The sequence below is a fragment of the Alligator mississippiensis genome, chromosome 1 (assembly GCF_030867095.1).
Source record: "Alligator mississippiensis isolate rAllMis1 chromosome 1, rAllMis1, whole genome shotgun sequence".
Taxonomy (NCBI): Eukaryota; Metazoa; Chordata; order Crocodylia; family Alligatoridae; genus Alligator; species Alligator mississippiensis.
Genome location: NC_081824.1, coordinates 441,364,027 through 441,375,702, shown reverse-complemented (window position 1 = coordinate 441,375,702; position 11,676 = coordinate 441,364,027). Strand labels below are relative to the sequence as shown.

At 40.3% G+C, this 11,676-nt stretch overlaps 1 protein-coding gene across 1 annotated transcript; it reads right to left on the bottom strand.

The window, feature by feature from the left end:
* Positions 1-2,395: 2,395 nt before the first annotated feature.
* Positions 2,396-10,809, bottom strand: LOC109281824 (interstitial collagenase). The gene is made up of 9 exons (XM_019481952.2): positions 10,597-10,809; positions 10,106-10,254; positions 9,851-9,976; positions 8,953-9,114; positions 8,252-8,369; positions 7,177-7,310; positions 6,265-6,424; positions 2,863-2,963; positions 2,396-2,633 (listed from the first exon to the last, which is right to left on the bottom strand). The coding sequence occupies exons 1-9, from the start codon at positions 10,746-10,748 to the stop codon at positions 2,533-2,535; spliced, it is 1,203 nt and encodes a 400-aa protein (XP_019337497.1). The 5' UTR covers positions 10,749-10,809; the 3' UTR covers positions 2,396-2,532.
* Between the last annotated feature and the right edge of the window lie 867 nt (positions 10,810-11,676).

The window sequence follows — 11,676 nt, the reverse complement described above, 5'->3', positions numbered from 1 at the left end:
TCAAAATTTTTGTTCTTGAGGGCACTATTCTCTGGGTCATTTTAATCTGCAGAGCCCAAGCCTGTAACTGACCCACTGGAAGACAGGTTGAGGATCTCCTTCCTAAGTGTACCAGAGCTCATTCCATCAGGGTCACCTACATTGCTCTTAAACCTTATAGATATCATAAGATTTGCCTAGACACCAGGAAATCTTCAGAAGGCAAGGCCCAAGCTCCAATGCCCTTTCTATATCTCTGTCTGAAATATCCATTGCATTTAAAAGAAGATTGCAGGCATAATCTAGCACTCAGCACTGGAATCTGATTCCCTTGTGTGATCTGGTATATGTGTTCTCAGTGCTGGTTAACGTAAAATCATAGGATTGTAGGAAAGTAGGGCTGGAAGGGACCTCACAGGATCATCTAGTGTAGTCCAACCCCCTGCTCTAGGCAGGATCATCCCTGATTAAATAATCCCAGCCAAGTGTCTGTCAAATCTGCTCTTGAAAATTTTCAGGGATGGAGATTCCACAACTTCTTTAGGGATCTCATTCCAATACTTGATCAGACTCATAGTCAGAAAGTTCCTTCTATTTTCCAACCTGTGGGACAGCTTCAAATTGAAGAACCTAAATATTACACGGTGTGTAGTCTGGTAATTAGAGCACTGTGCTAGGAAGTAGAAAAAGGTGGAACACGGAGGAAGGGGGGCCTGGCAGGGACCCAAGCTCTCTGGAGAGTGTGGCTGCCTGAGAAGCCCTTGCAGGAGCTGGAGCACTTTGGAGGCAGAGTGGTGAGAACTCGGGGGTGAGGGCTGCTCTGATCACTGTTTATTTACCCAGAGTGGAGGAAGGTTTTCTTTTTAAGTGATAGCTCACCTTTTTCTTTCCTAATGTTTGTTTACCCAGAACGGGTTATAGTTAAACCGGTGGACTGAATGTGACTAAAAAGTGGTGATGAGGGTGTCTGAGGGTGCACCAAGGTTTAAACCTGAGAGGCACTCAATTGAGCCCTGCCAGGGGGCAAGGGCACACAGATCATTGGAGTGCTCAAGGGACATGGGAGTATTTGAGCCCTGCCAGGGCTAGATATCAGACAGGCAAGTGCAAGATGGGGATTGCCCTGCCTTGATCAGGGGGTTGGACTAGATGACCTCCTGAGGTCCCTTCCAAAACTAATTTTCTATGATTCTATGATTTTTAAGCTAAGGGGACAAAAGCCTGGGCCAGACAAGGCAATATAGTAGTGTCCTGAAGCTGGGAGGTCTAAGATCAGAGCCTAAGAAGGGCAAAGCCAGGGCCAGGGGCCAAGAGCCTGAGAGGCTGGAAACCAGGGCTGAAGCCTGGAAGTTGAGGTCCTAGACAGTGTGCCTTGGGCAAGGGGTGCCCAGTTAGAGAGAAAACGGGCCAAGACCAGGAAGGCTGAAGCTCCAACAAAGTCTTTGAGGCCTGAAGGCCAGACATTGCACTGGGGCAAGCTGCCCAATGAAATGAGAATCAGTAACATCTGCAAGGCATGGGTGTGGCTCTAGGTGTGGTTGGAGGCCAAGAACAGTGCCCTTAAGGCACCTGGTATCCAAAAACATCTATAGGGCCAAGAGAGAGGCACAGCAGATTGGATAGAGGGTGGTTTGGCAGTGGAATGGACTCCCTCTGGGCCTTGGGCAACCTCCCAACCTTTTTTTTCATGAACAACATCAAGGTAGGTACTTAGGAGAGAACAAGTAGGAGCTACAGTGCCACTTGGTGCCAGTCATAGCACACCTAGCAATGCAAAGGCTGAAAAGGGATGTGGTTGTTCTCTCTGACTGAATTACAGGAAGAACACCAGGGAAGGGAAAGAACTGTTTTTGCTAAACATCCATGTTGTATACTCAAGAACAAAGCAGTATAAACTCATTAACAGAAAACATAATTTGGAAATAAGAAGGTTCTAACTAATAAAAAAGTGTGGTTCTGGAGCAGCCATAAACTGAGCTGTAGATTGTCCTGAATTTAATGGAAATGATACAGAGCCACTGGAAGGGAAAGGGCAGGACTTAAAGTTAAGTGAAGGAGCAGAGCTCAGCGGATGACTTATTAAGAGAAATGTGGGGAATAGAGTGGGTCAGAGAAGCAGGCACTGGTATGACTAGTGGATTCATTGTTGTAGAGGTCAACAGGCCTAACCAAATAGAAACTTCGGAGTGGACTATGCATGATGGTGTAGCTAGGTGGAGCTATGTGGCATTTCCTCTTCTGATTTGGAGCGAAATTTGTACTCGCAATGCCCCATGTGATTTCCATGCACCCAGTCTAGTGCTTCAGGCTGTGCTTGGGGCCAGAACTGAGCTTTTTAGAACTGGCTCTAATAGAAAGAAACACACACAATGGTATGGTATGAAAAACATAATACGTTTGTTTTGTCAATTATCAATCCAGTTTGTAAAAAATCAGTAAATGATTCAATTCCATCAGGATCACCATTTGTAGTTTTTCATACAAAAGTCTGAGAAAAAATAATACTGCTTTTCCTTTTAAAATAACCATTAAAAGTTGAAGAAATCACTGCAGTTAACAAGTAAACCAGCTGTTGCTCCTCAGGATCCTGACAACTCGCTTGGTCTTAGGATCAAACTGGTACTGGTTTGTTCCACGGAAGAAATAGATATAGTCTAGAAAGAAAAAGAAATGGAAGGAGTAAATTCACGGGTGAAACATTTTTTCAGAGATTTTACTAGAAAACAAAATGAACTTTGACAGGAAGTAGATACTCATTTATTAGAATGTCTAATTCCCATAAATGTGCATAAATATTAATAATTATCATCTTTAAAATATCTTTTCAATTTAGAGAAGTACACCTGTTCTAGCATAATGAACATAAATATTTGTTTTATTTACCTTCATGCTGGAAAACTGCATCCACCTTGCCAGTTATTCCAAAGTCTTTGATTATTTTCCTTGGATAACCCTTATCCATAGATTGTGTGTTTTCATCATATCTTAATAAAAGAAATAGAGTTAATATTTACAGATAAGCAAAAAACATTTTAAAAAGCAAAAACAAGACCTGACACATAAATGCCACCGGTCTTACATTCAGAAGTGACTGGACTGTTTGAATTCCTGCCATTATGTATCAAGTCAGCATACTCATGGGAGATGTGAGAGACTGAAATCTTTGTCCAACAAAAGAGAATGACAAAATGCCAATGATGCCAGGATTTTACCTCGAGAATTTGTTGTGGTGTGTATTTTTGTATATGCATCTGGAAGAAAGAGACTTGGGGGTCATCATTGACCACAAGATGAACATGAGCCTGCAGTGCGATGCTGCAGCTAGTAAAGCGACCAAAACGCTGGCTTGCATCCATGGATGCTTCTCAAGCAAATCCCGGGACTTCATTCTCCCCTTGTACTTGGCCTTAGTGAGGCCGCAGCTGGAGTACTGTGTCCAGTTTTGGGCTGCACAATTCAAAAAGGATGTGGAGAAGCTTGAGAGAGTCCAGAGAAGAGCCACGCGCATGATCAGAGGTCAGGGAAGCAGACCCTACGATGACAGGCTGAGAGCCCTGGGGCTCTTCAGCCTGGAAAAGCGCAGGCTCAGGGGTGATCTGATGGTCACCTACAAGTTTATCAGGGGTGACCACCAGTATCTGGGGGAACGTTTGTTCACCAGAGCGCCCCAAGGGATGATGAGGTCGAATGGTCACAAACTACTACAAGATCGTTTCAGGCTGGACATAAGGAAGAATTTCTTTACTGTCCGAGCCCCCAAGGTCTGGAACAGCCTGCCACAGGAGGTCGTTCAAGCGCCTACATTGAACACCTTCAAGAGCAAACTGGATGTTCATCTTGCTGGGATCCTATGACCCCAGCTGACTTCCTGCCCTTTGGGCAGGGGGCTGGACTCGATGATCTTCCGAGGTCCCTTCCAGCCCTAATGTCTATGAAATCTATGAAATCTATGAAAGGACAGGTAAAAGTAAGTAATGAGTCTATGGTGAAAGTGAGCCAGAGATGATATTTGTCTAAACTGGGGTTATTTTACTTGAAAGGCTACCTCAAGTGAATAACACATTTACTTGAATACAAGATAAGGTTTTTTGCTCCAGTTGGCATGGGGAAAATGCCTTGTATGCCTTGTCCTATAACAGCATATAAGGAAATCTCACTAAACACTTTGTCTATCATTAAACTATTGGCAAAAGTAGCATGCGCTCTGCAATGGAAACCAGGAATGAAGCTGATTAAATGTAACCAGCACTGATCATAACTGTTAAACATGCAGTCCATATAAGGCAAACATTTTTTTTATAATATAATTCATACTTCAAATTAGCCAAATCAATTCCAAATCATATTGACTGAGCAGAACTCAGTCGTTTCAAAAACCCTGTTGATTGAGCAGGCAGAACTCAATTGTTCTAAACACCATGAATGGTGCTACAACCAGCAAGCATCCTCCATCCCAGACCTATCATCCTGGGACTTCAGATACTCCCAAATCCTTTGGCAGGCATCCTACATGCAGGCCCAAGCCCAGAGGTCTTGAGATTTGGATGCCTCTTACAGGTAAGCAATAGGCTGTGTGAAATTTCGCCAGCAGTTTTGTTTCGATGTTGTTTCAACTCTTATCAAGCTCGAAACAGCAAAATCAAAATGAAACAGAGAGCTTTGAAACAGCCTCAAAACAAAATGAGGCAAGTTGAAACATTTTGAAATCTTTTAAATGTTTCGAGTTTCGAAGCTCAGGCTGGGCTTGCCTGCAGGGAAACAGGAACTAAAGTAAGGAGAGGGAGGGGGAGGAGGGGGAAGGACTGCTGTCATTGACTGTGTAGCTGGACAGTGACTATCATCCTTTCCTGAGGTCTCTGGCAATCCTAGTCCTCTGGGGGAGGGATGGACTACAAGGCAGCATTGTTTGAACTGCCCTGCTTTCTGCCTCGGTGTCAGCAAAGTGAGGGTGCAACCTTAACACAAGCACAGTGTCACCCACCCATGTCACAAGTTTTGCCCATCAGCAGCTAAAGGTGCAGGGCCCAAGAACCCAGATTCCCCCTGCACCTATCTCCTTGACACCTGGCAAGCTTTGTGGCCACAGCAGGGCTTAGCAGGCCTGCAGTTTTCACGCCCCCCCCCCCCCCCCCGGTGCCCCAAGACAGACACAGTCCTGCAAGCACCCATGACACGATTTTTGCCTGTCATGAGTTTTTTAGCTAATTATCACATGGCTTCTTTCTGGGAGTATCTGGAGTACACACAAGTACTGAGCAGTGCTGAGCTGTGGAGTCATTGTGGCTTGAAATCCTGTTGACTCTGGTGTGCTCAGGGAGAGCAGGATTGGACAGTAAGGAGAGGGGGAAGGGGCTGCCAGGGGAAAAAGTTTTGAGGGAGCAGAGAACAAAGGGGCTATCTGACCCCCCAAATTTATTTTCCCTGCTATAGCAGTGGGAATGGGACAAATTCAAGGTAAACCTCAAATAATTAGATTCTATACCTGGAAATTTATAACAAAATTATACATTTTCCATATGTAGAATGTAATTCTTGGGGGAATTGTCTTATAATCAGGGTCATCTTCCATTCAAGTAAGTATAGTATATATTTCCTACCCTATATGCAACTTAGGCCAGAACATTCTTGAAAGTATTCATTTTAGTACTACTGAGTGTTTCTTGTGAAAGGGTGCATCTGAAGTATATACTAATATGACACAAACAGTTCAGTGCAAATTACTGTAGAAAAACTTTAGAGAGCTGTCATTAAATATAAACAAAATGTAACCACAAAATAATGTACAATTAGACAACATAAATCACAGAAGCATAGAACAATAGGTATGGGAACATCTTCAAGTCACCTAATCTTTCCTGTCCAAACCATCTCATCCAAGCATTTGACTTCAGATGAAATCAGTGTGTTGATTTCCTGCTGAAGGGAAAAATCTACCATGTTAGCCCCTGTTTTACCTTGAATAGTGGATTCTAATGAATTCTCTTGAATTTCATAAGAGAAAAAAACTGCACCCAGGAGGGCTAAAATTGACTAGAAATAGCTTTTCTAAGGTTTGTGGATTTTATTACATGTATCCCAGATCCAGAATATTATGATGGTTATAAAATTCCATATAAAAATTTTGCATTTTTATCAGGGTATTTAGGTTTAGAAAAGAAAAATCCATAACTGCTATTTAATATTTTTAACCCAGATGAATTACATGCTTTTTTATATTGTATTTCATAATTATCTTTTGAGCCTCCAGCAGGAAATATACTTTGAGACTGTTAAGGTAAATCTTACCTCCAATACTTGTCATTTACAAAGAAATATGTTTTCCTGGTATTCTCATCACTGAAAACTGCATTAATTCTTTTAACAGTCCTTGGAAAGCCCAGCTGATGGATTCTTTTAGGGTACCCATAGGCTATATCAAATCCATTGAGAACCCAATATTTGCTCTCTGTAGTGAAAAATACAAATCAGTTTCATTAATACAAACCATGAGCTCATTGAAATCTATGAGAGCTGACTGAAATCTTTAAAATTTAAGGTTGTTTCCATCAAAATGGCTTTGTTTCTAAAACAATATGTTTCACAAAATTTTTCAACATTATTAACACTTTTCAGATTTTGCAGAAACTGTTATTCCAAATTTTAAGGACCTGAATAAAAAAATCATGTTCCAGTTGCTCACAAAATACTGCCTCTCAAAAGTTCTAACAGAATACTGAAAAGTTCAAGTTTAAAGTTTCAAAATTTCAAAATTTCCCTATGGTGTTTGACTGACTTCTGGCAATTCCCCTTTAATACCGGTTCTATCTTCAGGTAGAATATAAGCTCTTTGCAACAGATTTCTCTCTTTGTGTGTTCAGTAAAGTATCTTTTGCATCTCTGAGTGGTGTTGTGGTCAAAGATAATGACCATGTCAATGATCGATCCTTTGTTAACCTCCAGTCCTACTAGGTGCTTTCTTGAACCTCTGATAGTAATTTAGCCTACAGCTGACAATTTGTGTATGCATTCAAGCATGCAATTCAGCTATGCAAATAAACATTTTAAATGTAGCCAAGATATTTCTGCTTGAAATTTAAATGGGTCTTAATCCAAAGAGAACCAGGATGGATTGCCTTAATTGCACAGTTGAAGCAACTATATTGCAACAGATTCATATAGATTTGAAGACCAAGAGAATTTTAGGTTGAATTCTTTTACCTTTGAAAACAACAACTTGATCTTTTTCAACATTTTCATAAGCAGCTTGAATTCCAGATGATAGGGTTGGCCAGAAATCAGAAATAATATTGAACCCATTGTCCATTCGCTGGGGATGCTTGCGCCAGAAAAACCTGAGATACAATTTTCACATTAATGCAGTTCTACTCTACTCAGAAAAGTACAGTGAGTAAACTGTGTCCTCTTAGTTTCCAGTCTCCAGGAAAGATGCAAGCCTGCTACAGCTACTATATCTTAGCCTTAATTCTTGAGCTCTTTTTTTGCAAAAGATCAAAGAGTCTATTACTGCTGAAGAACCACAGTGTGGTAGGAGCATTACAAAGCGCCCCCATTCCCTTCAAATTATAAGACTTTTCTTTCTTCATAGATCTAGAATATAATGAGTAAAATAATAATTACAAGTAGTGTGTGCGTGTATGAAGTAGAAATATGATTTGTAGATATTTTTCCCAAAACGTATGCATTTAGCTTAGAATTCATATAGAATTTTCCTATTTCCTCTGCATAAAATGGGAGATAGTGAGGCTCCTGTACCAGGACGTATCATGCCCCCAAATTTCTCTTACTGCCTCTGCTGGTATATCACTTGCACACCTTGCTGCCACATGGATTTGTCCACAGTGAAGAGATTCACCCACGCTCACTGCCAGATCTGGGTTTCAGTTCCCAACGGAAACAATAGTGATTGCTTTATAAACACACAGGTCAGAAGATACTTCACCAATCAACAAAACCCCTTTGGAATCAGAAAAATCATTTTACCATAATTTAGTGAAAATTTTAGGTAAAGTTTAGGTAAATTTTAGTGTAAATTTTAGGTAAATTTTAGGTAAAGTTTAGTGAAAGTTTAGGTAAAGCCAATGTGCCCGCTATCAAGGTATGCAAGCCACCAACTAGAGAAATAGATAGCAACTTTCCAGTGATTTTATGATGTTAGCACTACATTTTCAAGTGGGCTGTTTCTTTTTATGACTGGAATTCATTTTTTTTGTAGCTTTTTTTCCTTTTCAGTACTGCAGTAGCATGAAACACTACATAGACTTGTTGATTTTACCTGTCCTTAAAGAACAACATTTCTCCACGCAGAGTAGCAACAGCGTCAAAAGACAAATTAGGGTTGCAAGCTTCTGGAGTTGAGTGTCCAGTTGGTTGAACAGGTTTCAGAGATGGTCCTACAGGTGGATTGAGAAAAAACTTATTATTACGGTACATATAATAGGAAAATACAGTTGAAAACCAGCATGAGGCAGGTCTTCGGGAACCTTCCAAACACTGGGTTAATAGTGGGCAGGCTCTGGAAGCAGGCTTCTTCCAGGAAATGTCAGGGCTTTTTACTTGCTAAACCAGCACAGATGAGGTTCAGCACTTATGGACTGTTATATGTTGCAGGGATGGGTTGCAGGAGAGCTGATCTTCAGTGAAAGCCAACCCTAGGAACATAACCCACCTTCTATTAACCAAAAGATGGGAGGGAAACCTACTCTTGGGACAGGTTATATTTGGAACCAGTATAATTGCCTTTATCAGAGGTTTATTAAAAGTAAATGAACAAACATCTATCAGCTTTAGGAGTAAGTGATCATGCCTGTAAGCAGAGGAATGAACTACATGACCTTAGCAGGTCTCTTCCCTCTCTATTGTCTATACTTTCTGTGGTTTCTCTGCGTGATGACACCAGATGGTTTCTTAAAATAAGCATTTCTAATTTATTAATCAAAATTAACCAAGTGAATAATTTGATGTTGATTTTCATACCATAGATGGCTTGAATGCCATTAATATCATCCTGATGGAGGTGGAATTCTTTAGGGTCCACATAGGTATAGGTTGGGAACATCAAGGCACCAGGATCAGTAGAATGAGACAAACCCAAGGAATGACCCAACTCATGGGCAGCAACATTGAACAAGCTGTAGCCTGAGGGATAAAGATAATGTCACTCAAATGAGTGAAATCCTTTTGAATCTCTGGTGCAGGTGGCAGAGAAACAATATTGTGCCAGGCCAGAACACACTACAGATATAAAAGGAGCTTTCACTCATCTTTCAAACACTATGGTTCAAAGAGGTAGAGTAGAAAAAGAATAGATATATGAATACACTGACCCATCAGGCACTGGTTATGATCTCCCTGTTCTCCTTATTACTTCCCCTACAGCCATCTCCTATAGCACACCCTAGACCTTCTATGGATTTTGTAGCAATTCCTACAAAAGGAATTTTGGTTCCTTCATTTCATTTGATTTATTAACGCCAAAACGTTAGAGGGGAAAACTGCAATAATGAACTGCAATAATGTCCAAAGACACCAGTCAGTCAGTGTTAGGCCCTGCAGTTCAAAGACATATTAAAAACATAAGCCCTTCCTTCAAGGTGGGGCTTGTTGCCAAAGAAAGTAACTTTTCTCAGTGCCAGTTCTAAGTATTCATAAAACACACCAGAAAAAAGAATCCAAACTGAAACCCAACTAATTGTATCCTCTTGCAGAATTGCTTCTATGAAAGGATTCTGCTGAAAAAAGGAGGGAGAAAAATCATCTCGGGGCCAGAATCTGTTACTCTTACTCCCAATATAACATCAGAAGTCAATGGAACAACTCAAGGTGTAAATTGCTAAGTCACCTGAGCAAACAAGGCCAGCAAGGTAAATCTTACCCCTACTGTCTTTTGTCCAAGTTTCCTCCTCATCAAAGTGAACATCTCCACCAATCCGGAGGCCAGGCTGAAAAGCATGAGCTAGTATCCCATTAGGTCCATCAAAGGGAGAATTGTCCCCATGATCTAAAAAACCAAATAATTATTTAATTAATATACTCAGTTGCCTCTATAATTGAGGATGGCTAATGACTACTTGATCAGTGCCTAAATATGCATTGTAATCTGTTGGATTATTGTGTTTTTATGTCTCACCCCTATATTGAAAAGAGATCATTATATCTGCTTCTCCATCCTCGATTCTTCTGAATGTCAGTGGTGTTACATTACTCCAGACTTCAAATGCTTGTTTTATAGCCTCATCCACATCAGCTGGTCTCATGTCAGGTGTGCGGTTTATAATCCTTTAAAATAAAGCAAAGATTAGTCTATGGGTTCAAAGATGAGTCTATGACACTTGCAGGTTATTATTAACAATACATTGCTGTAGTAAAAATATTTTATATTTGATGCAAAATTCCTTGTATCCATGTTTTGACAGTGGAATAAGTAGTTTGGTATTCAAATCCTGAGTACTTACAACTCCTCCTAACTTCAGGAAGGCAGTCTCCTTCCTTAGAGTACCAAGATGCTTTTCTTGGTGCTGAATTCTGGAAAGGAGAGCCTAGCTTTGGGTCTTTAGGCCCACATATTTGCAAGTTTGGGCCTTAATATTTTGGTCCACAAATTGCTTAGAGAACTGTTACCTGTATGTCAAGTCATTTGTTGACCACTTTGGATGCCCTTCTGTTAGAACATAGTTGCCAATGTCAGGCATACCACATCTCGGCTGCTTCATCATCTTTGTAGTCTCATCATCATACTTCCCAGTCACTTCCAGTCCCAAAAATAACTGCATTTCCTTGAGTGTTTCAGATACAGCCTCAATCTTCTTTCCCCGAAAACGAGAGTGTGCTTCTGTCTTCAGGCCATAGAAATGATTTAGATAACTCTATCAAAGTAAAGAGCACTTAGAAGGGATGTTTTATTGATACCTATATGTTTCCTGCTTTACCAATGAGAACTTATGCAAAACAGCTCTAACAAATCTAAAATTTACAATATAATTCCTCCTAAAATTCCAGCCCGTATTTTGTGAGCAATGTTATTAGCTGCAGTAGTGTTAGGAATTAGTCTTCAGTCATTATGCATCTCTGAAACCAAATGCCACAAATGGATATTGCTGGATGGTGAGTGTTTTGGGAAATCAGGCTATTGACTTTTTGCTGAATAAATATGGATATAGGAGCCAAACTCACAATAAAAAATCTTGACTCTAGTATATAGAAGGTTCTATATCCTCTTAATAAGGTTTTGCAAGATTTATAGATGTTCCCACTTTTTCCATTGTTCTTTTTGGGGTTTCTTTGGATGTTGCACTAACGATAAAAATCACCAAATGCTTGGACATATGCTTTCTTTTAAGCAAGTGAGAAGTCTTATGGAAATAATTGAGACTACTTGGGCCACTTTTTAAAGTTCAGCACTAATTTGAGTGCTTTGCTGAATACATGGAAGCAGAGAAATTTGATTGAGAAAGAGCAATAATGTGTGTCCATATGATATTATCACTTTGTTTTGTCACGTGACAGCAGGAATTGTAATTCAAATAAACCTGAAGAAAACTTTTAATGTCTTTTGGCCAACATTCATGATGTTAGAATAAAGAAATAAAGGAAGAGGGTTTCTTTCAAATCCCTATAACTTGATACCTCTTGACCATCATGACTTATTCTAGAAAAAGGGAAAGAAATGCAACCTGCCATTTATAGAATCTCTTCTATGAA